The sequence below is a fragment of the Ctenopharyngodon idella genome, chromosome 24 (assembly GCF_019924925.1).
Source record: "Ctenopharyngodon idella isolate HZGC_01 chromosome 24, HZGC01, whole genome shotgun sequence".
Taxonomy (NCBI): domain Eukaryota; kingdom Metazoa; phylum Chordata; class Actinopteri; order Cypriniformes; family Xenocyprididae; genus Ctenopharyngodon; species Ctenopharyngodon idella.
In genome coordinates, this window is record NC_067243.1 from 21,471,348 (window position 1) to 21,496,951 (window position 25,604).

At 37.1% G+C, this 25,604-nt stretch overlaps 2 protein-coding genes and 1 long non-coding RNA gene across 4 annotated transcripts; 1 reads left to right on the forward strand and 2 right to left on the reverse strand.

The window, feature by feature from the left end:
• Positions 1-1,185: 1,185 nt before the first annotated feature.
• tsg101a (tumor susceptibility 101a) lies at positions 1,186-13,129 on the forward strand. The gene is made up of 11 exons (XM_051883410.1): positions 1,186-1,331; positions 3,135-4,204; positions 4,677-4,764; positions 4,855-4,920; positions 5,001-5,164; positions 5,326-5,452; positions 6,866-6,923; positions 7,081-7,175; positions 9,915-10,117; positions 11,422-11,661; positions 11,794-13,129. The coding sequence occupies exons 2-11, from the start codon at positions 4,163-4,165 to the stop codon at positions 11,881-11,883; spliced, it is 1,173 nt and encodes a 390-aa protein (XP_051739370.1). The 5' UTR covers positions 1,186-1,331; positions 3,135-4,162; the 3' UTR covers positions 11,884-13,129.
• Positions 13,130-13,315: 186 nt separating this feature from the next.
• Positions 13,316-25,218, reverse strand: ldha (lactate dehydrogenase A4). The gene is made up of 8 exons (XM_051883411.1): positions 25,061-25,218; positions 22,269-22,403; positions 21,075-21,192; positions 17,555-17,728; positions 17,257-17,430; positions 17,065-17,182; positions 16,690-16,813; positions 13,316-14,479 (listed from the first exon to the last, which is right to left on the reverse strand). Exons 2-8 carry the CDS (start codon positions 22,395-22,397, stop codon positions 14,315-14,317), a joined length of 1,002 nt encoding a protein of 333 aa, XP_051739371.1. The 5' UTR covers positions 22,398-22,403; positions 25,061-25,218; the 3' UTR covers positions 13,316-14,314.
• On the reverse strand, positions 17,735-21,068 carry LOC127506702 (uncharacterized). 2 transcript variants are annotated; one of them, XR_007928107.1, is made up of 3 exons: positions 18,691-21,068; positions 18,585-18,637; positions 17,735-18,533 (listed from the first exon to the last, which is right to left on the reverse strand). It is a non-coding gene; the product is annotated as an uncharacterized LOC127506702 (long non-coding RNA). The 2 variants fall into 2 exon arrangements; XR_007928108.1 differs by having other exon boundaries at positions 17,735-18,427; positions 18,481-18,533; positions 18,585-21,068.
• Positions 25,219-25,604: the final 386 nt, after the last annotated feature.

The following is a 25,604-nucleotide window of genomic DNA, read 5'->3' on the forward strand; positions in this document are numbered from 1 at the left end:
ACGACATGTTCGTCAATGCCGTCAAAATTATTAATTTTTTTGTTTTTGTTGGTTACAAAGTAGAAAAGGAAAACTAGGATGCCGGGTGTATTCAGAGCACTAGCATTACTGTTTACAGTGCGTGGAATGGTGCGCTGTGATTGGTTGAGCGGATATATCGCATTTTGCAGAGAAGGGAGAGTGGCATTTGTCACGGTTTGGAAAAATAGGGAGAAAACATGACAGAATAACACGGCGGATATCGCATTTTGAGTAAAATTAAAAATTTACTTTTCAATACCGACCAGATAAAATAATGATTTTGGCAAGAACTCTTTTTTTTTTTTTAAATGCCGTTTATCGCATTTTGGAACCAAACTCTTCATATTATGTTTAACTTTAGTATACATTACATAATATGTAAAAATACTTGCACAAAAATATAACCTCCTTTGGTTTTACAAATGGTTTTACAGGCTGATGTTATAAGAGAAACTCTAAAAGATCTTCAAATACATTTTACTCTTAATGTTTTTGTTGCTTTAAAAAATAATAATATAAATAATATAATAATCATATAATTTATTTCAAAATATTGTATAATAATTAAAACAAGTTATACAAAGTATTTTAAAGCAATGCACAATAAATCTTTTTTTTGTGTGTGTGTGTACTTTTACAATGACAACAAAAAGATTGTCTTAACTTGAAGTATTTAAAATTAATATACAATTTTATTGTACTTTTATAAAGATAAAGCATTTGACTTAACTTGAATTTACTGTAATTAATAATGGACATCACAGAAACATCTGAGAAATATCGCATGTATATCACAGTTTAGTACTGTTTGGTTATATTACAATAATTTTAATGGCCATTTTACTGTTATTTACCATATAAAACAAACAAAGGTTTACAGTGTGAACCTAAGAGTGAACTTAAGAGTGTGTGTTCTAACTAGTACATCAAGAATTTCCTTAACTTTTTTTCAGTTTTTAATTATCTTGTAATTTCCTCACAGTCTTTAATGATGGCACAGCGAAGAACTTGATCTGTTTGACTGGAACTGTTGAGATGTTTCATAAAGGTAAGTTAGGGAAGTCCACTTATCTTTATGGTCTGTTATTTTACAGTCAAGAAAAATGTTATGCAGCAAGCAAAACACTTCTACACATTGTGCTTTAGGGAAACGGTACAATATTCCAGTGAGTTTGTGGCTAAAGGAAAGTTATCCACACACTGCCCCCATCTGCTATCTGAAACCCACCCGTGAGATGGTTGTTGTGACCAGCAGACACGTCAGCAGCAATGGAGAGATCCTGTTGCCTTACCTGGATGAGTGGAAACATGTAAGACTGCAGTTGAAGATGTTTCAATGGTTTTGGCCTACCACAAAACAAATAATTTACAATTTTATCTCTTTTTATGAAATGATCTGTTTGTTTATTTTCAGTCACAGTGTGACTTGCACAGCTTGATTCAGGTTATGATGACCGTGTTTAGTGAGGTCCCTCCTCTGCGTATGTGTCTTAACCCAGAAGATTGTGAGTATAGTTTCCTTGTTTATTCCCATCATCTCATAAACTTTTCACAACCGTATAGAGCAGTTTAACTCCTGACTCTCTTCATATGTCCTAATTGCTTCAGGTAAACAGATAAGCAGGCAGTTTAGACCTAGTTTAGGTTATCTGAAATATGATAACGCGTTCACAGGTTGATGTGATTTTATGGTTTGTTAAACAGAAATGATCATTGTGCAATGACACTGTACAACAACAGAAAAACACAGCCCAGGCTCATTAGAAAAACATACCTGTGGGAACATTTTTGCAAAACGAAAATACGTAGTGCCATGTATGTTTCATGACAGTTTCAATGTGAAATGTCCACTGAGTGGTGCTAAAAGCATTTTCAGTTTTTTTTTTTTCTGAAACAGATAAAAGTAAATATGGTACATTTTATATTAAGTTGGTTTTGTACTTATCACCACAGTTCTGATTTGAAATGTCTGGTGGGTGGTGCTAAAAGTGTAATGCTCCATTATGTTTTAAAATAACATACCATCTACACTACAGCTAAACCTACCCGATAATGTTAACAAAAGCAAATGTGACATAAAAACGCAATCATAAGCATGCCGTTTTAGCTTGTTTTTGATCTCTCATCTTTGAGCTCTTTTATTGTGAGTCATGTTTCACAGGATTTGTACCCAAGGCTTCCGCATCCTAAGTACAATTCTGTACCAGCTGAGCTACCGAGCAAGCTTGTTACGTCAGAAAAGCAAAACATATGGAGCTGGTTATGCGATGCAAAGTCCAGAATGTATTTGTTTACAAATCATGCACTTTGGTAAAAAAGTGTATTGAGATCATAACATAATATTGTGCAAGGACACATGAAAATAAGTCTTTATTAATCCATAATCTGACCCTGTAATCATAACTGTGTATGAAAAGGAATAAAAGTGCTTGGTGTTTTACTGCCTCTAGTGTTATTTCTGTTGGAAACTGCGGTAATACGTATTGATACGTATTTTGCGTTTTGCAAAAATGTTCCTACAGGTACATTTTTTCCATGAGATCAGGTTGAAAAAACATGGCATTTTGATGACTAAGGCCTGGTTTCACAGACAGGGCTTAGACTAAGCCAGGATTAGGCCTTAGTTCAATTAGGACAGGGGTGTCCAATCCTGCTCCTGGAGGGCCACTGTCCTGCAGAGTTTCACTCTAACCCTAATTAAACACATCTGAACCATCTAATCAACGTCTTCAGGATTAATAGAAACTTCCAGGCAGGTGTGTTGAGGCAAGCTGGAGCTAAACTCTGCAGGACAGTGACCCTCCAGGACCAAGTTTGGACACCCCTGATTTAGGACATTTAAGTAGCTTTTCTAAATGTACCATCAAATAAACATTATATGTGTGCATCTTGAGACAAAACAATGGCACTGACATATTTTAAGATATGTCAGTACAAGCTGCTTTCAGTTAAAACAGCTCAAACATGCATTTTAGTCTAGGACTAGCTTAAGCCTTGTCTGTGAAACCAGGGAAAAGTGATAAAATAACTACTGTAATATTTTGCACTCTTATAGAACATTTGCATATTTGTGTGGATATTTTTGTAAAATTACAATTCTTGTTTATTTACAGTAAGATCTGCTCACAAAGTACACTCACTTGAGGAATTCTCACATGTGACGCTGGACAGAGAGGGCGATCTTCCTTTCTCCGAGCATAATGAAACCATCTGTTAGCTTGCTAAATGTCTTTGCAATATGATTTGTATATTTAACTTTTGTATAAATAATAATAATAATAATAAATGTTCAGTTTTAGCTGTATGAATGTAAATACTCAAATGTCATGTAAATTTTATGTAAAAACACGAGTCACATGTTTATGATGCAATGTTTTCCTAGTGATTCATGCTCATAGAATTTTTTTTCATTGATTCAAATTTTGACCTGTATTATATCAAACATCTACTCAGATATGTAAATATGCAGATAATAAGTGGGATATTATAATTAGACATTACTACATTCACTCACATTTTATGAACGTGAAGTTATATAATAATAAATGCTTCAAAAATGAAATTCATTGCATTAATCTAAAAGTAGTTTAAATGAATCAAGTGTTGTCAAGTGTTGGTTTTGTCTGTGGAGGTTTAAACGGCAGTGGAGTTTAAAAAATGTGATCCAACCTAAACTAGGAAAAAATAAAGTCTATAAAATAGATCATACACATATTATTTTAATGAATATAATACATTATGAATGATGACTTACGAATTATATATGTTTGTCACTTGTTATGATAAACAGAAACTACTTGTCAGACTTTTATTTTGAAAAATCCGACACACTCCCACCGGAAGTGAAACTCTCGCTGCACTGACGCTGGCATCCTTCGTCTTGTTTATCTTCGTCGAGATGAACGCTTGTCGACTTTACTTATATTTATTGGAGTCTCGTTAAATAGAAATAATTCAGATTATATTAATGAGTTTTTAAGGTGTTTAGAGTGTGTTTGTGTCACACAGCAGGCATTAATACGAATGTTTAGGGATTGTTGAGGTGTTTTGGCCTGAGCTGAGACACATTCATAAATTTCACACATTTATTCTTTTATTTCTCAGGGGTTTAGTGTGTTTTCTTATATTTGTATAATTAATCATGGCTGTTGTCAACGAAGGAGCTCTGAAAAAGATGCTGAAGGTTTGTATTTTGCATTTTGGTCTGTTATATCTCATTTGAATAGTTACTTAAATTTAATATGGAAGAGTATGATAGGTATTTGATATTCATTGTGTTAAAATGTAAAATAATGTCGTATCGACTGTATTTGGCAGGTTATTTGTCTGTGTTTATATAAGATGTACTGAAATAGTTGTCATAATGGATTTGGGTGGTCAAAATAAAAAAAATAAGTCAAAATAGTTATTATCATATTGTATAATATACAATATGTATAACATATTGTATAATACCTTTCATTAATGACATCAGTAAAGACAGATGTTTACACTTACCAGTTCATTGTTGAATGCACATTTAGTATATGTCATCTTGATTAAATATATTTTCATACAATTCATTGTGATAAGGCTTTATAATGGAGACAATAATTTGTTAATCAGATTGTTGGGTTATTCATATTAGTGTATTTTTTTTGTATATATATATTCAGCAATACAAGTACAGAGATCTCACTGTCCGAGAGATCACAAACGTCATCTCTCAGTACAAAGACCTCAAACCCGTTATGGATGCGTACGGTAAGATTCTCTCATCCTATCTGCATTTTCTAGATCTCTGTAAATGTAATTTTTTAAGTTTTTCATGAGTAACTGATGTTTCTTTCACAGTGTTTAATGACGGATCATCCAGGGACTTGATGAGCCTCACAGGAACTGTACCAGTTAGTTATAGAGGTAGGTTAGAAAATTGTTTATAATGTAAAGATGAAAGCAGCATTACAACATATCTAACTATACTGGATTTCCTGTCTCAGGGAATGTGTACAATATTCCCGTGTGCTTGTGGCTGTTGGATACGTATCCCTACAATCCTCCTATATGTTTTGTGAAGCCCACCAGTGCGATGATGATCAAGACCGGCAAACACATAGATGCCAACGGCAAGATCTACCTGCCTTACCTGCACGAGTGGAAACATGTACGACTCAATCCAGCAAACAAAATTATTTAATTCTAATATCAATGTTTTACCCCCATGTCTTCGTTTCACAAAGAGATAAAACTGACATTGAAATTAGCCACCTGGAGCATGTCAAATCTTTCACTCAACTATTATATAATTTTCTCCTTGCCCATTAGCCTCAGTCAGATCTATACGGGCTTATCCAGGTCATGATTGTCGTGTTTGGCGAGGAGCCGCCTGTTTTCTCCAGACCCACCACACAACCTCCTTACCAGGCCTTCCAAGCAGCCGGACCCCCGAACCGTAAGCACAGATCTCTTTAAATCGAGTGTTCATAAGTGAATCTCAGAAAACGAAACATTTTCCAAGTGATATAGACAGGTTTAAATAAATAAATTAAAATGAGAATTTATATTATTTATATAAAGAAAATGAAGGTCAAGATTGTTTTGCAGATTTTCTCATTAATGTAGTGATATATTAAGTACATTTGTATCATACAATTGCAAATATACATCAGTGTTATTTTATTATTACTTATATACTTACTATAGTATTTATTCATATGTTGAATTAGCTTTTATTTTTATATTTTCTATTTAGTTTTAAATTTATTTTGATTTTAGTTTTAGTCATTTTTGTACTTGAACGTATTTATTTCAGTTGGTTCCCTAGTGAAAAAAACCTATACCAAAATGTATTTAAAAAAATGCATTTATTTCATACTAAGTATACTACAAATTCAATGACATATTATTGACATATTGCTTGAGACTTGCTGATATAAATATTCTAATTGAACTTTATTTGGAGTATTTCTTTATTGCACAATGCACATTTCTTAATATTAAGCCTAAAATGTGTTTTAATATCACTATTAGTAAGGATAGTATGATCAGTGTATAATATCAGTCTTTAAATGCAAGTCTTTAGTTGTTTCAGTTTAGCAGACTTTAAGTATATCAATTTAATATACAAAAGAGTAATTGTAGAGTATTTATATTAAGTACATAAATATGTACATGTATTTGTAGTATACTTAGTATGAAATTAATGTATTTCAAATACATTTTGCTATATTTATTTTTTTACTAGAATTGCCAAGGCAGTATTTCTAATTTAGCTTGAGTTTAAGTTTTTTTTTTTTCTTTTTTTCTTTCATATAATATTTATATTTTATATTATTTCAGCTTTATTTCAATTACTAAGAATGATTATTAGTAGTTTTATTAACTAGTATACATGGTAGTATACAACACAACAGTATTTGTTGTACTGAATATATTCATAAATATAAATAATGGCATAACAATAATGTCACAGTGAAAAATCTTTATGGTACTAAAAATTTTTTTTTTTTGCAAAATATCATTTCTAATTTTTTTCTTTTGGTTTTGGCAATAGAATACAGACATTACTTGACCTGGAGATATATCCTTATAGGATGCATGGTGATAAAACATAGATACTTGGATCTGTTATGAAGAAAACACATTTTTTTAAAGATTTCAATATCATATATTTTGGGCACCTAGACTATAGACTTTCATGTGACTAAATTGTTCAGCTCAGATTGTTCATATATGAAATAAGCTTCACATGATCACTTAACCATTCCCATTTTTTCAAAGTAATGCCTGTTATAAACAGCAGATGTCTCCCTGCACTAGTAGTGCATGTTAAAGTGTTTGCTTTGTGTCCTGCTTCTCCTTCCAGAGTCCTATATGCCAGGAATGCCAGCAGTATCTCCCTACGGGCCCAACCCAAACCCATGGTAATGATTCATTCTGACCAAATATCACATGCAAAAGCCTAAACAATATTTAATATTTTCCCCAACACTTATGATATGAAAACGCATGATTTAAAGGGCTGTGTTGCAATTAGAGAGTGTGATTAATTGGTCATGTAATAATTTATGTCTGCTTCAGTGGTTACCCAGGTTACCCTTACCCAGGAGGCAATGCTTATCCCGCCACAGGTGGTCCTGCACATTACACTTCCCAGACTCCTGTCACTACTGTGGGTGAGTTGTCATGTTTTGCCTTTGGCTCATTTCTGGAGTTAAATTACTTCATATATAATTTTAACCCACAAATCGCAGTAACCCTGGAATAAACAATATGGATTCTATTTTATAAGCTTCAGTTTGTAGGCCTCAGATGTCATTTTTCAGACTTGTTCCTAGCTCCCTTTCAGTCTGAATTGGCAACATTTACTCCGCATCTGGATTGATGTGAATTTGCGTCTGAGTTAATCTTAATTGGCAACATTCAATTTCAGTCCGAGTTCATTTGGAGTGGCAACATTAAGTATGAAAAAAAAGTATATCTGAATCAACAGTACGGAATTTGCAACATTAAAAGTGAATCTGGGTTAATCTGAATTGGCAACACTGAATCTGAGTTGGAGACAAACTGAACTAGATTCTGAATTAATTTGAGCTGGCAACATTCATTCTGAATCTGAGTCTGAATCTAAATTGGCTGCATTCAGTATGACTATGAGTTTATCTTAATTAGCAACATTCTGTCTGAATCTTGAGTTAATCTGAATTGACAACACTGAATCTGATCTAAACTGAAGTGGTAGCATTCAGTTTGAATCTGAATTTATTTGAATTGGCAACTTTTAATCTGAATCAGTGTTAATATGAATTGGTAGCCTTTACTCTGTATTTAAATGATCAGCATTCAATCTGAATCTAAATTAATTAATCTAAAGTGGCTGCATTCAATATGAATATGAGTTAATCTAAATCATTTAACATTCTGTCTTAATGCATGTTAATCTGAATTGGCAACACTAAATCAGAATCAGAGTTAAACTTAATTGGTATTCACTTTGAATCTGAATTAATTTGAATTGGTAGCATTTACTCTGAATTTGGATTAGTACCATTCAATCCTAATGTGAGTTCATATGAACTGGCATTTTTTTCTAAGAATAAGAGTTAATCTGGATTAGCAATATTCAATCTGAATGTGAGTTCATCTGAATTGACAACATGTACAGAATGCTCATACTATAATTCTTTAGACTTTCTATAACATCTAATTCTTTAACTAGACTTTTACTCAATTGTCAAGAGTATATTGCAGTATTGGGAGTTAATCTAAAATAAGATATTGGACAAGACACAGGCTACCCTGAATTACATAAGACAGCATGTTAATGTCAGTTTCATAAAAGTACAACACACTTCGCCCTTTATATTCACTCTACCCATCTCTCTCTGCCTTGTCTTGACCCTGACCTCTGGTCTTCTGCCTGGCTCCATGCCTAGTTTTCAGTGACTTCGTTGGAGCGCTCTGAAAGGTTGGGCCTGTAACTAGATTCTGAACTGGTAAAGGTCAAAGGACTTGGTTCATCCAGTTTGACAGAGAGGCTAGTGGGTATATTTAGAGTGGCAGGAGTGGGAAGAGGATATCAGTCCCAGGGAACTATCATCGTTAGGTTTTGAACCATGACATTAACTACAGTGCTATGCAGAATGTGTGAGTCTATAATCACACTGAGTATCTCTGTATGGCTGAGATGATATGAACATGTTTCAACCGAGCTGCTCACTGACAGCAGGCATTCTCAGGGGCACAACTTATGCAATAATGGAGAAAAATATTTGTTTTCACAGTGGAATGTTGAAAAGTTAAAACATAAAGCATTTTCGTTTTGCATATCTATGTTAGCAGCAGATCCTTTAGGACCTATAAGTTGCGAGGTGGGGCCTCCATGGTTCGGACTTGTTTGTTCAGCACATCCCACAGATGCTCGATTGGATTGAGATCTGGGGAATTTGGAGGCCAAGTCAACACCTCAAACTTGTTGCTGTGCTCCTCAAACTGTTTCCATGAAAGGGTGTACATGGTCTGCAACAATGCTTGGGTAGGTGGTACTTGTCAAAGTAACATTCACATGGATGGCAGGACCCAAGGTTTCCCTGCAGAACATTGCCCAAAGCATCACACTCCCTCCGCCGGCTTGCCTTCTTCCCATAGTGCATCTTGGTGCCATGTGTACCCCAGGTAAGTGACGCACCCGGCCATCCAAGTGATGTAAAAGAAAACCAGGCCACCTTCTTCCATTGCTCCGTGGTCCAGTTCTGATGCTCACGTGCCCACTGTTAGCGCTTTCGGCAGTGGACAGGGGTCAGCATGGGCACCCTGACTGGTCTGCGGCTATGCAGCCCCATAAGCAACAAACTGCGATGCACTGTGTATTCTGACACCTTTCTATCAGAACCAGCATTAACTTCTTGAGCAATTTGAGCAACAGTAGCTCGTCTGTTGGATCGGACCACACGGGTCAGCCTTCGCTACCCACGTGTATCAATGAGCCTTGGCCGCCCATGACCCTGTCGCCGGTTCCCCACTGTTCCTTCCTTGGACCACTTTTAATAGATACTGACCACTGCAGACCGGGAACACCCCACAAGAGCTGCAGTTTTGAAGATGCTCTGACCCAGTCGTCTAGCCATCACAATTTGGCCCTTGTCAAACTCACTCAAATCCTTACGCCTGCCCATTTTTTCCTGCTTCTAACACATCAACTTTCCTTAAGAATCAAACTCATGACTTTGGCATTGATAGTGCCATGCTCTACTGTTAACGGCAGCAAAATCTCTAATGTATCATGAATATTCATTATGTCGTCCAGCCCTACCAAAGTTAACTCAAAAGCATTTTAAATCAGAAAATGTGCATTTTCTGAACAATTTCTATAAGAACTGTGGCACTAAATTTGTGTCTCTGTCTTCTCCCTCCAGGTCCAAGTCGTGATGGTACCATCGGTGAAGACACCATTCGAGCGTCACTAATCTCAGCTGTGAGCGATAAACTGCGCTGGAGAATGAAGGAGGAGATGGACAGAGCGCAAGCCGAGCTGGACGCCCTGAAGAGGACAGAGGAAGACCTGAAGAAAGGACACCAGAAGCTGGAAGACATGGTGTCCCGCCTGGACCAGGAAGTGGTAAGAACGTTTGCAGTTATTCTGTAGGAAAGGTAGATCTTCCCAAATTCTGCATTGAGATCACACAGTTTTTGTAGAAGCATGATGTTAGATGTAGTGTTGTCAAAAGTACCAACTTCGGTACCAAGTCGGTACTGAAATTTTAAAAATGTAATGATTACCAGCATTTTCCCCCTAGGATTTTGAGCGCTGTTGAGCGGATTCTTAAACACCTCTGATTGGCCATTGTGTTCACACGCTCAACAGATATGGCTGTGATTGACTACAATAATCAACACTTCAAAAACATGTTGTAAATAGACATTGTTGGTGCTCTTCAATTCAAACTCCTAGGGGGAAATGCTGGTCACATTTTTAAAGGGGTCCTTGATTATGATTGCACTTTAAGTTAACTTTAGTTAGTGTGTAATGTTGCTGTTTGAGGATAAACAACATCTGCAAAGTTATGATGCTCAAAGTTCAACGCAAAGGGAGATATTTTCTTTTAATGAATTCTCTGTTTAAGGACTACAACAAACAGCTGGTAGGGACTACTACGAGCTTCTTCCTGGGTTGGTGACATCACAACCCCCAAAATTTACATAAACCCTGCCCCGAGAACACACAACAAAAGGGGTGAGGCCATATTGGGTTGAGGCTATGTTGGGCTGCTTTAGAAAAGAGGAAGAGTTGTTGTAGTAGAGTGTTGTTGTCATGCCGTCATTTTACACCGGACTGCTTCACAAACGAGGGTCAATTCAACGCTGGATTTGCACTAAAGATTAACATGACGGCACATGCTAGTCGATGAGTTGAATCAGCTCCACAGCAACTACATAAATTTATCCACTAACCATTCAGAAACGTCCAGTTTCATTCTTAAAGTTGTAACTTCTTCCTGAGTCTCTCCATCAGTGTCCGACTCCGGTTTGAACAATGTAAGGCTGAACACCGTTACTGACAATCGTCATTTTGGCTGCGTGAGATTGTCCAGCTTTGTTGTTGTTGAGCATCCGAAGTGTGAGCTGTTAAAGTCCGCCGTCTTCTAGAAAGCGGGCCGGGAGCAGCAGCTCATTTGCATTTAAAGGGACACACAAAAATGGCGTGTTTTTGCTCACACCCAAATAGGGGCAAATTTGACAAGCTATAACAAATGATCTGTGGGGTATTTTGAGCTGAACCTTCAGACACATTCTGGAGACACCAGAGACTTATATTACATCTTGTAAAAGGAGCATCATAGGTCCCCTTTGAAATTTCAGTACTAAAGTCGGTACTTTTGACAACACTAGTCAGATGTGTGTTTGTGGTATGTGCACCCTCAGGCTGAGGTGGACAGAAACATTGAGCTCCTCAAGAAGAAGGACGAGGAACTGAGTGAAGCTCTGGAGAAGATGGAGAACCAATCAGAAAACAATGACATTGACGACGTGATCATACCCACAGCCCCGCTCTACAAACAGATCCTAAACCTGTATGCAGAGGAGAACGCTATAGAGGACACCATCTTTTACCTGGGAGAAGCCCTGCGTAGAGGAGTCATCGACCTGGAGGTCTTTCTCAAGGTTTGTTCATCCCTCTATTTCTTTCTTTTTTTTTCTTAGAGAACAAAAGTTTTGCCATTTATGGTCCTGTATTTGACTTTTCCTGGTAATGTTATGCTTGACATCCCCCCTTCGTCCCATTTTTGTCCTCAGCATGTGCGTCTGCTGTCACGAAAACAGTTCCAGCTGCGAGCGCTCATGCAGAAAGCACGGAAGACCGCTGGACTTAGTGACCTTTACTGACCCTGCCGCCACCAATACATTCTCCTCCCGACACTCCAGCTCTGATCATATGACCCTGATCTGGTCGCTTTGTGGTATGTCAGTGGGAGTTCACCAGTGATATTTTACTTCTGTGCAAAATTTAGCTACTGTACACCACCCTTGTTTTATTTTCTTGATTTGGAAAAAGCAAAATGAAATCAGGTACGATATTTGAACTCTAGAAGGTAAAAACTAATCCTGAGACTTAGAAGTAAATGAGACATCATAGACATTATGTTCCTTCTTTCATTTGAGCTTCTGGCAGGCGTTTGGGTCTTTGGCTTTAGATACTACTGCTATTAACTGTACAGAGTGATACATTTAAAATGTGACATCTACAGGAAATATATGAGAAGATTGCTCTCAATTGTGGATAGCAACTCCTATTTTCATTCAGGCACTGTTACAAAATATTGTTATACTCCATACCTATGTGAATCACAGGAAAATTCACCCCAGTAAAAAGATGAAACCTATTTTTAGGACTATTACGATTTTTTACGTACATTTTTTTTAAAAGTACATTTACCCCCCCTTCCGGTCCAGACATTTTGGATTACCTTTTTTTTTTTCAATTAAAATCAGCATCATTTCAATTCAGTAACACAAACAAGATATTTTTTCTCTCTTGAGAGTGAGAATTTGAGGGTAAAAATGTGTCACAATCTGTAAAAATAGACTTCATTTACTTTATGCAAAATATAATTTATTCCTTTTTTTTTATTTTGGGGTAAAATGACATTTCTTGAATTTTTATGAGATTCACCTTATGGAGAAGTTACAGTGATGACTTATGGTTCAATATTTCAGTCTTATTACATTTATTTTGCCGAGTTTATTATTTATCTCATCACAATTGGGAACTATTTGGTGTTCCAGATTTATTGTTATGATGTTATAACTGTAAATCATTTAGTATGGTTTGTTACTAATAATGTTACATTTGAAATGCTATAAACTGTTGTACTGTACTTTCAATTTTCAGACTTTATTCTTCCAAATGTGTTAAAAAAAATTAATTCTTAATGAATTTTTTTTTTTTTTTTTAAATCTTACCTGTTGCATTTCAGTCAATTGTTTTAATGCACTTTTGGGATGTGAATTAGATTTTTAAGACTTGAGTTGCTGTTTCTGAGACTTTTCCCCCTAATATTTGTTCTTATATGTTCCAGGATGTAGATTATGTTGAGAAGATCAAATAAAAGAACATGATCTTTAATCATGATAGATTTGTGAATGGTCAGCAATTGCTTCATGTTTTCATATCAGTGTGTGTAATACATATTTGGCAGGTGCCACTGTACTAACTTGTATTTTGACCTTGAGGTATAACTAGGTCGTTTGTTTCTGTACACCTATTATGTCTATTTAGCATAGAGAACAAACACAGAACAAAGAGACAGAAAAGCAGTTTTTGTAGTTAGTCACAATGTTTATTTAATTACGGACCGTGTCTCAATTGTACAATCACACGCTTCAAGTAACAGCTATAACCGTCGATGTGTATTACCAGAGACTATATATATTGAAAGAGACTTTGGTATTACCACTAGTGCGTCGTTGTTCTTGTGGACCAACACTAACAAAAATAAAAATACAATGACAACAGCATTTTGTTTCCAGCTGATACACAAGGTGTACACTTACACCAATTACAAGCAGTCTAAACAAACTTTTTAACACCTCAATATGATTTTGTTATACCATAATTTAAAATAAATTCTGCTTAACATTAGACAACAAATTTAGCCATTGTAAAAGGTTTTATACCCATGTGTGTATATATATATATATATATATATATATATTCCTATATAATGTAAAAGTGCTTTTTCTGGTAGACAATCAGTGCACTTGTGTTTGACTTCCAGTTCAAAGCCACACAAAGTCATTGACTAATTATATTTGCTTTTTTTTTGCTTTCTTGTTAGTCAATGGACCTCAATGCATTAACAGGTTTGTATAATGATCTGATTTTTGAATTGTTTTGTAAACACACAATGATATTTCGTAACACTGAAATTTTGTAAAGCTCTGATTTTACGTGTTGGTCTTGGTGAAATTATCAATAGCGTGACACAGGACGTAAGTACGGAATGCTAGCTGACCTTAGAACGGAATAAAATTGACTCGAATTGCACATCATCTTGCTCACAAGTGCTTTTTTCTTAAAAATACAATAGTACGCACACAAACTTTTACAAAGGGTGATGATCTCTGTAAAGGCAACAGGACTTAACGATTTCTCCTCTGCAGCTAAAACCAATAAAACAAGCAGTGGTACAATCTAAAGGCCTGAGACTGGAGATATCTAATGGGTACAGGCAGTAAGGATTATGAGGTCAGGAGACAGATAGGTAGTGAGGTTTGAAAATTGTGACACTGGCTACATTTTGGAGGAAACGGCGGTTCACAGGGTCAGCTCCTTCTGAACGCCCCACAGGGTCTCGGCGCTCTTCACCAGCTGTTTCTCCTCGTCTGGCTTGAGGGTCATCTGGACAACATCTGTCAAGCCGGTGTTACCCAGGATGCAAGGCACGCTGAGGAAGACCTCGTCGTTCACACCATGCATTCCCTGTAAATACACAACAAATGTCAAATAATGGTGCTCTGTATGTATCATACCTGCAAACTCCAAAGTGGTGAAAAAGGTGAAATGTTTACAAAGAAAATAGTTCTGGGGGGTCTGGGGGCATCGCCCCCAAGGAGAATATTTTCGTGATTTGATCAAGAAAATAAATGGAAAAAACATTTATTGACACTAGGGCTGGGCATTGACACAAATTTCACAAATGGATTCTATTTTGATTCAGAAGCTTACGATTTGATTTCAATTTGATCACCTTCAATTCAATAATGATTAATTTGGGGCCTATCAGGTACAGTACATGGCAAATTTCCTCAAAGAATAAAAATATCTCTCAACTATTTCTGTAAACTATACAGGGAACCACAGCTGGTACATCATTATAATATTAAAGGTTAAAAATTAATTGATTTGTACTTACATTTAAATTACACAAAGAAGTTTTTATATTAACATTATAATACATTTTTAAAGACATAATTATGTTTCTACTCGTTTTTAATACTATGTTTCTATTCGTTTTTAATATCGGCCTAAACATTTAAATGGTAACCGTCGTAAAACGGTTTTATACGTTCAGTATTGAAGCACATGTTAAGTACATGAATATGGCCTATAGTCACAGTGGATATATATCAAAATGCTCCTCTCTAAGTTCATGTTTGTAGCTGACTAACGAGTTTTTGACATTGAACGGCTTTTCTGAGGTAAATGTTACGACGGTAAATGTGACATTTTTACAAGCTATTTTATTGGCGCTTTTCCGCGGTTGAAACAATGATTGATCGATTAACGTTACATATTACATGATACGGATTTCAGTAAGTTGTACAGTATCTTTCAACATACCTTCGGTAATCATTCATACTATTCATTTATGTTTATTTCGTGTTGTAAAGCAGAAGAGATGATCCGTTCATGTGCGCTCTACCTCTGAACTGAAGCGCTACAGCGATGTGTCAGTCACCCCACAGAGCGCCAAAAAAGATCACGACAGCTCGAGAGACGTCTATGGTCTCACTCCAGTCTATGGGAAAGTAGCCCATTTTCGATTTATTGTGCCTGCAAACTCACCCTGACACCCCCCACACCGAAAAAAAAAACTCTTCGGATCTACACGATTCACATAAATGATATATTTTGATTCAAAACGGCGAATTTCGCCGAAAAGCGACTAGTTTGCAGGTATGATGTATTTTATAGCTTTGTTCCAAGCTTGGCACCTAGCCAACATTTTTAGATAGGCTGTTCCAAACAAAATTATTGACCTAATATTAAGCAGCATGGCATGTACCTTTCGGAGATAATTAAAATACAGAATGCAATACAACAAACTCTTGAGAAACATTTTGTCCAAAATGGTAGACAGTCGATGGAAAATGGCGATTATAATAAACATTAACTCAGAAAGTGCAATAGAACTTTTCAGCAAGGAAACTCGAGTGGTTTGAAAACTCAACCGGCAATGGTTTCCAACAGAGTTTGAGGTTAGCATGTTGCTAAGCTAATGACCAGTGTTGGAGAAAGTTACTTTTAAATGTAATACATTACGGCTGCTTTCAAACGCTCCCATGTGTATCTGTGTAAGCTCATGGTGAAAAGCGTCAAAGATGTAGCCAATCACAGACATCTGTTGAGCGCATGAACACAATGGCCAATCAGAGGTGTTTAAGAACCCACTCAACAGCGCTCAAAATGCTAGGGGGAAATGCTGGTATCGTCACATTTTTAGAATTTCAGTACCGACTTGGTACTGAAGTCGGTACTTTTGACGACCCTAGTTACTTGTAATGCGTTACCCCCAACATCTTACCCCTATCCGGGTTATGACATAGGAACAGTAAATTTAAGTATATTCAGTAATAATGCAAGGGAAGATAAAACAGTTCCATGTACTCACAAATGCAAACGTTAGTAAAGTCTTTTGTGCACATGTTGAGCTATCTGTGGCACTTGTGGGATTTGCTGTCCATGAAGAGTTGTTCAGATCAGTACGTAAGATTGTTAGCTTAGCAACATGCTAACGTAAAATCTATTGGAACCAACTGTAAAATGTTAGTGAAACTGAACTTCACCAGGATGCTGCCTTAGAAGGTAGTTGCCTATATTGTCATTAGACAGTGGTTTTGGGACAGAGTTTATTAATATTTGGTTAATGAAGACAGCTAGTCACCCAGAACCAAACATGAGAATCTCACCTTGACCAAAGTAGAAACTGGATGACACTTGTGTAGGTTCTTCAAGATGCTCTCACACAGGTCAGCTACAGACATACCAATAGCCCAGGAAGTGTAACCCTTCAGCTTAATAACCTCATATGCACTGCCAAAGCAAACCAAATTTATGTTAAACACAGATAAACAACCACGAGTTCAGACTAAACACATTTATGCTAGACTTGATTTATAGGCTTTCTAATGGCGACATATAGTATACATTTATTACAGATCATATACAAACAAACAGAGACGACTCTTAACACTCGGCCTCTCTCTCTAAAACCTTTCTGTGTCCTTCTGGGACGATTATTAGTGCAAGTACTAAACCACTGTATGGATGTCTAGTTGGCTTACCTGTCAACCACCATCTTGTGGACGCTCTTCCAGTCCTCCTTGTCTTTAGCTGTACCCATGTCAGGGTTCAGACTCTGAAGGGACACGCCAGCCACATTCACTCCACTCCACACAGGAACTAAAAGAGAAAGAGGGTGTTTAGATTTTCTGAAGAAGATGAGTTGTATTCATTGTGCTCTTTACTGTCCTCACCGCTCGAGTCTCCATGTTCTCCGATTACCCAACCATGGCAGCTAGATGAGTGAATGCCCAACTTCTCTCCCATGAGGTAACGGAAACGAGCAGAGTCCAGGTTTGTGCCGCTGCCGATCACACGGTTCCTGGGCAAACCGCTCAGCTTCCAAGCTACGTAGGTTAAGATGTCAACTGAAGAGAAAAGAACATTGGTTTACGTTTTCTGAGGCTACACGCCATCGACTACAATCATTGAACGCAAAGGACATTCAATGTGGTTCTGGTCTCAATCGACAGTCATTGTGAAATGACATACCTGGGTTTGAGACCACCAGAAGGATGCAGTTGGGGCTGTACTTAATGATGTTGGGGATGATGAACTTGAAGATGTTGACGTTCCTCTGGACGAGGTTCAGGCGGCTCTCACCCTCCTGCTGACGAGCTCCAGCAGTCACAACCACCAATTTGGAGTTTGCCGTCACACTGTAGTCTGTAAATCACATGAAATTATCAATTTTGGAATGATCTCACGCTTTGAGAGAAATGCACCGTTTTCTCTATTTCTCTCAAACATTCTCTCAAAGCCTATTCAGGCTTAAAGGGATAAAGCTTAAAGGGATAATTTACCCAAAAATGAAAATTCTGTCATTAATTATTCACCTTCCACAGACAGCTACACAACTGACACTTTTATGTTTCAAAAAGTTCATAAAGAGATCACAAAACTAATCCATATGAACTGAGTGGTTTAGTCCAAATTTTCTGAAGAGATTCAATTGCTTTAAATGATGAAAAGATTTCATTTAAGCTTTTATTCACATATAAACATTTCTTAGCGAACATAAACAAAAGCTTAACTGAACCTGCTTGGTGCACAAGAACAAACCTCTTGAGGAAGCTCAAACATGCTGCGTAACACAGAGGATGAACCTCATTGGTTCCTCCGGAAGCTCAAACATGCTGCGTAACACGAGAATGAACCTCATTGGTTCTTGCGGAAGCTCAAACGTGCTGCGTAACAGGAGAATGAACCTCATTGGTTCTTCCGGAAGCTCAAACGTGCTGCGTAACACGAGAATGAACCTTATTGGTTCTTGCGGAAGCTCAAACGTGCTGCGTAACACAGGAGAATGAACCTCATTGGTTCTTGCGGAAGCTCAAACGTGCTGCGTAACACAGGAGAATGAACCTCATTGGTTCTTGCGGAAGCTCAAACGTGCTGCGTAACACACGAGAATGAACCTCACTGGTTCTTGCGGAAGCTCAAACGTGCTGCGTAACACAGGAGAATGAACCTCATTGGTTCTTGAGGAAGCTCAAACGTGCTGCGTAACACGAGAATGAACCTCATTGGTTCTTCCGGAAGCTCAAACGTGCTGCGTAACACAGGAGAATGAACCTCATTGGTTCTTGCGGAAGCTCAAACGTGCTGCGTAACACACGAGAATGAACCTCACTGGTTCTTGCGGAAGCTCAAACGTGCTGCGTAACACGAGAATGAACCTCATTGGTTCTTCCGGAAGCTCAAACGTGCTGCGTAACACAGGAGAATGAACCTCATTGGTTCTTGCGGAAGCTCAAATGTGCTGCGTAACACAGGAGAATGAACCTCATTGGTTCTTGCGGAAGCTCAAACGTGCTGCGTAACACACGAGAATGAACCTCACTGGTTCTTGCGGAAGCTCAAACGTGCTGCGTAACACGAGAATGAACCTCATTGGTTCTTCCGGAAGCTCAAACGTGCTGCGTAACACGAGAATGAACCTCATTGGTTCTTGAGGAAGCTCAAACATGCTGCGTAACACGAGAATGAACCTCATTGGTTCTTGAGGAAGCTCAAACATGCTGCGTAACACGAGAATGAACCTCATTGGTTCTTGAGGAAGCTCAAACATGCTGCGTAACACGAGAATGAACCTCATTGGTTCTTGAGGAAGCTCAAACATGCAGCGTAACATTTCATTTTTGGGTGAACTAACCCTTTAAGTAGATGGTAGAAAGCACTGGCACCAATGGTCTCTTGTTACGATCAAATTATGCTTATAATGCTTTTGGGAAATGCAGAGACGAAAAATGAAATTTTGTACGTCCATAATGAGTTAACACATTTTTTTTCTTTCTTCATTTGGAAATCACTGAACAATGAGATTTGCATGCCAGGACCAGGGACCAGCATTTTTTTTTTTTTTTTGCTATTTTTTCCCAGAATCCGGAGTGCTTCTTTTCTTGCTCTTTCATCTGCATTTTTTTACTTTGTTCTTGGTGTGAATAGGCATTTATAGTAGATTGGCTTCAAAATCATTTCTCGTGTTAATAAACGTCTTTCTGTTAAGGCTGTGACACACCAAGCTGACAGTCAGCCAATGCAAAGTGAGCCAAAGTTGTTGAGAATCTGTCAGTCTTATTTTTTCTGTGTGTTTCACACTGTCGGCACTACTAGGACTGCCGGTGGAGGCTTTTCGGATGATTGAGCATGTTGAATTGGTGGCGGAGCCTGTCGGTGAGAGAGATCACTCCGGGGTGCATTTCCCAAAAGCAACTATGGTCACAAGTTCGGTCATTACCAACAGAGCTCAGCAGAAATTGCAAACATAGTTGGCTTTACGATACTTTTGGGAAACGCACCCCCGATTTAGCTTAGCGAACTAGTGTACGAAAAAAAAACCCCGAAGTGATGAAAGCAAGCAAACTACGAAGTCAAGAGGACACACAAAGAAGACTCTTATCATTTTTCATCTTCGGTTCATTTCCCTTGTACAGACTACTGCCACCTGCTGGTATGGAGAGTTATTTTCTCTCACACAGGCACAGAAAGTATGTACTATTTGGCCATTGCCTATAGTATGGAAGCTTGTTTTCACCACAGAATAAAAGTTTTTTAAAGATAATTACGACTTTTTATCTCAAAATTGCAAGATATAAACTCACAATTCTGACTTTTTCTTCACTATTGTGGGTTTATATTTTGCATTTCTGACTTTTTTTTCCTCGCAATTCTGACTTTTCTCGCAATTGTGAGTTTATATCTTGCAATTCTGACTTCTTTTCTCAGAATTGTGAGATATAAACTTGCAATTGCAAATTATAAAGTCCAATTCTGAGGAAAAAAGACTGACTTTTTTTTTCAAAACTGCGAGTTTATATCAATTTTGACTTTATAACATGCAATTGTGACTTTATATCGCAATTCTGACTTTATAACACGCAATTGTGACTTTATATCGCAATTCTGACTTTATAACACGCAATTGTGACTTTATATCGCAATTCTGACTTTATAACTCGCAACTGTGACTTTATATCACGTAATTCTGACTTTATAACTCGCAACTGTGACTTTATATTATGCAATTCTGACTTTATAACTCGCAACTGTGACTTTATATCACGTAATTCTGACTTTATAACTCGCAATCGCGACTTTATATCATGTAGTTCTGAGAAAATAAGTCAGAATTGCGAGATGTAAACTCGCAATTGTGGGAAAAAATTAAGACAAGAGACATGTAAAATGCGCAGTGTTGAGGGGCTCCAAGAATGTGGTTGGGAACCCCTGCTCTAGGTTAAAGCAGAATGGGAAGTTATTCATCACTTTTGTTAATTAATAAAAATCATCTTTGCTTTTTGAAACATTTTAACTGAAATAAACTGCAGCCCCTTGAATGCTGCTTTGAATTTTAATATTTTACTTCTATTTTTACATAAATTGTATAATAATTTAGAATCTAGGTCATCTCATTCGTACGTTATCAGCACCAATCGCACCGTCTGCTCCTTATCATCAATCATAAATTCCCCCTCACATTTTCATTTAACGGTAGATTATGAAATCTGACCTTTATCCGCCACTATCTTGTGGGTCTTGAGAAAGAGGCTTCCATGCTGCAGGTCCATAGCCTCTCCTTTCAGCTTATCTTCCATCACATCCACCAGGGCGAGTTCATCAGTCAGATCCTGCGCAAACACATGAACTGAGATAAACACGCCTAGACACCTTTAATGGCTGCTTAGACATTGGTAAATGTTGAGATTAGGGATTCATTTTAATACTTAAGCTCATGAGTCTGAACCTGTTTGATTTATGTTCCACTACTTTTTCTAATATTTAAAGATTGTTGCTACTGAAGGTTCAGCAACTGCATTTTACACCAATGGAAAAATAAAGAGAGCTGAAGAGTGCAGACTCTTAAAGTCTACTAAGTCTCCAGATAAGGGGATCATGTTTAATCTTGGCGGAGGTTCAAGGCCTTCCTTCTCATTCAGAAATCGCTCTACGTTCAAAGGTCAGGAAAGCTTTCAAAGACAGTGTTATTTACTTGAGCCATAGCAGCTTTACCCCCAATTCATGAGGAAAAAAACATGAGCACACTCCTGATGGTTCAAGGAAGATATGGGAATCAGTGTGACATTTTCATTCCATAGTTTTGTTTTGTTTTGTTTTGTTTTGTTTTGTTCACATGCTATAGGAAACAGAAAAAGTGGGTACAACATGGCATTTGATTTATTTTGGACCAGCACAAACAGTCCAAATTTGTTAAAATTGCTGGCACATAATTGTGTACCTCATAAAACAAACTTTTATTAAAGATTTTGATATAAGTGATATGAGTTTAATATAGTCATATCAGAGAAATCAGAGACTTTTTCCGTCCTCAACACTTTTCTTTACAGGAACAGCAAAGAGATGACAGGAAATGATGAGGGAACCATAATGGGAAATGTTGTGAGGCAGATTCAAAACCCTTAGTTTATTTTAAAATAAATTAGTCATTTAGATCATTAAAAAGGTCCTTGTTAACTAAATTTATTTTAAATGATTAATTTCTCAAAATTATTTTAAAACAAATTTGTTATTTAAACATTTCAATTTTACTCAATTTATTTTTTAAACAAATTATTTCTAAAATAAATTACTTTCAATCTTATATTAAACCTTTTAAATGGCCAAGCATAAATGTTGTCCGTTATATAATAGTAATGTGTTCTTCATCTCGTGATGAGTGTTTATCCAGTGCAGTGACCTCACTGACCTTGAGGAGGATGCTGATGGCGGCAGCCATTCCAACCATTCCCACACCGACCACAGTCACCTTGTTCGTGGGCCCGGCGGGCTGCTCCTTACTCACGTGAGCAATGAGTTTCTCCTTTGTAGAGGCCATCTTTAGCTACAGGGGACAGAATCTCATGAGTCACTCTGTCTTTAAATGAATCATTCATTAGCTTTTAGGATCAATGCTCTATGGGAAACTATGGGTAATGTGAACCTGAATTGCTTCTAATAAAAGGTGTCATTTTAAAACAACTGCACTGACTGAAGGCAGTGCTTCTCAAACCCGTCCTGGGGTCTCTCTCATTGTCACATTCAAAATGTGAAAGGGTGGGGGATCCCCAAGACAGGTCTGAGAAGCCATTTTATCTTCCTGTCAAGTGTAGTAATGGAAAAGGTAAAGTGTATAAAAGAGCAAAATGCTATTTTCATCCCCCCACGTCCAGCCTCTGCAGTGTTGTGTGCACAGAGGCACGTAGAAGAAGGGATCTGCAGTTTTACTGCAAAGTGGATGAGCAAATCACCTTAAGAGCCCCTTCCTCGTGATTTAAACACGTCATACAACATATGCAGTCCAAACACAAGCTCTTCAGAGATTTATAATGTCTGATCTGTGGATAAATGTCTACAGACATCACTAAAAAAACTAAACATTTTAATGAATTATGCCTGTCATCGAGAGGTTTTGTAGAACACGCACTGATGAGTGGAGTAAATTAGCATTTATTTATTTACAATAAAGAAGAACATTTTCAGAGTTACAGTTGGTTTTATGTAAACAAAACGTTTTATGAAGCCTTTTTAATCCTATTTCATTACTGTAATACACAAAGGAAATGTCATTACCGTAATGTGCCCAGATGTTCCCCAAATTATTCTCAATGACGATTCTCAGTAGAGTCTCATCACTTTAATACAGTACTTTAAAATCGTTTTCCCAGTAGAGGCCGGTGTTAAGTTGACGCAAAATGGGCGAATCATGTCGAGACCATAAATGGGGAAATTCTACACAAACTGAATGAAATATTGACTCATCTTGTGCACAAATTGAGCAAATTAGAACATTTTCAGAGTTACAGTTGTTATTATATAAAGAAAACATCTTATAAAGCCTTTTTAACCATATTTCATTACCGTAATACACAAAAAATGTAATTACCGTAATGTGTCCAGATGTTTTACTTCAAATTATTCCCAATGACGATTCTCAGTAGAGTCTCATCACTTTCATACAGTACTTTAAAATCGTTTTCCCAGTAGAGGCCGGTGTTAAGTTGACGCAAAATGGGCGAATCATGTCGAGACCATAAATGGGGAAATTCTACACAGACTGAATGAAATATTGACTCATCTTGTGCACAAATTGAGCAAATTAGAACATTTTCAGAGTTACAGTTGTTATTATATAAAGAAAACATCTTATAAAGCCTTTTTAACCATATTTCATTACCGTAATACACAAAAAATGTCATTACCGTAATGTGTCCAGATGTTTTACTTCAAATTATCACATGACGATTCTCAGTAGAGTCTCATCACTTTAATACAGTACTTTAAAAAAATCGTTTTCCTGGTAGTGGCCGGTGTTAAATTGACGCAAAATGGGCGATCAAATCGAGACCATAAATGGGTAAATTCTACACAAACTAAATGAAATATTGACTCATCTCACGGACAAATTAGAACATTTTCAGAGTTACAGTTGGTATTATGTAAAGAAAATGTCTTATAAAGCCTTTTAAAATCTATTTCATTACCGTAATACACAAAGGAAATGTCATCACCGTAATATGCCCTTCAAATTATTCCTAATGATGATTCCCAGCAAACATTGGTCCGAGGGCAACATCGTGTCCCTGGCCACAATAGTCTTGGTAGGACGGCATAAATCGGTAAAAATATGTAACACAGAACATTTCCTAAAAATACATTCAGATACATTCATAACTGCTATTTTGGAACTATTTTTCGACAATGACTGGACATGTTGGAGGGACGTATTTTCAACGGTCATTAAACGTTACTTTAATGTTTGCTGGGTTCTCAGTAGAGTCTCATCACTTTCATACAGTACTTTAAAATCTTTTTTTCCCGGTAGAGGCCGGTGTCAAGTTGACGCAAAATGGGCGAATCATATCGAGACCATAAATGGGGAAATTCTACACGAGTTGAATGAAATATTGACTCATCTCGCGCACAAACTGAGTAAATCGGGACTTTTATGTACTAAAGCATCCGGACGTCCCTAAATGCACCCTTAAAACCACAAGTACCAGAATCCTTTGCATTTAGGGAAGCAAGAAGTGCAGTGCATCTCTTATGTGTTCATTTTGAGGATTTCTTGAAGCACGTAGGCTCCAATGACTCACAAAGCTGAATGACAGACAGACCATCATCTATAACAAAATTCAGTCATATGCTCCACTATACATTAAAATGCTTGTAAATGTCACTGTATAAGTAGATCATAAGCTTTATTTGAAAACAAGCCGCAACAGGTCGTATTTGAATTCACAAATATTGAAAATGCAGGTTCATTTGTCAACTGCAACGTCGATTACGTAACATCATCGGCCAGACTGCAAGAGCAAACGTTGCTTTCAACATCACATCTCTGCGTGCTACAGTAAATATACATCCTAATGATATTAGAAGAATGCCATATATATAACTATATACATTATAACCAACACCGCATATTCTGCGCTTCAAGACTATACCTTTCTTTTATCTAAAGTGTTTTATATTACTAACTAGTGATAGCGTGTGTCTTACCTGTAGATGCTGTTATTTTACAGTGAAACGCAGAGTAGACTGGGCAGTGAAGTTATTCCGCTCTGGTGCTGTGAGGAAGAGACTGCGCGGGTTATAAAGCGCGGAACGCCTTCAGGCTACAGTTACGTTATTTGCATATGAATCAGATGGGCGTGTTTTCGTGTCTCGTGGTGGAAGTCACGTCCATCTGGGGAAGCGTAATGGAAGCGGATGTGGCTCAGCGGTTCACGTGCGACGGTTTCATTACACTAGTATGCGTTTCTTAACCTACTACATGTTTTATTGTCACAAAATTGTGGCCCACAAAACATATTGAAGTACTGTAATGTTCAGTGCAAGTAGCCTACTCTTATTTCATTATTTATTTATTTGTAATCATGATAATACAAATATGTAGGATCAAAGATGCAATGTGTAATTTTTAGGAGCATCTATTGACAGAAATGTAATATAATATGCATAACTATGTTTTCAGTGGTGTATAAAGACCTTACATAATGAACCGTTATGTTTTTATTCCCCTTAGAATGAGCCATTTCTATCT

Excerpts from the sequence above, each read along its gene's own strand:
- ldha (XM_051883411.1), bottom strand. The coding sequence starts at position 22,397 with ATGGCCTCTACAAAGGAGAAACTCATTGCTCACGTGAGTAAGGAGCAG. Across the intron at positions 16,814-17,064 it reads CACAAGATGGTGGTTGACAG|TGCATATGAGGTTATTAAGC; the intron begins GTAAGCCAACTA and ends TTGCTTTGGCAG. Across the intron at positions 14,480-16,689 it reads CAGTTTCTACTTTGGTCAAG|GGAATGCATGGTGTGAACGA; the intron begins GTGAGATTCTCA and ends GTGTATTTACAG.
- tsg101a (XM_051883410.1), top strand. The coding sequence starts at position 4,163 with ATGGCTGTTGTCAACGAAGGAGCTCTGAAAAAGATGCTGAAG. Across the intron at positions 4,205-4,676 it reads CTCTGAAAAAGATGCTGAAG|CAATACAAGTACAGAGATCT; the intron begins GTTTGTATTTTG and ends ATATATATTCAG. Across the intron at positions 5,453-6,865 it reads AGCAGCCGGACCCCCGAACC|AGTCCTATATGCCAGGAATG; the intron begins GTAAGCACAGAT and ends TTCTCCTTCCAG.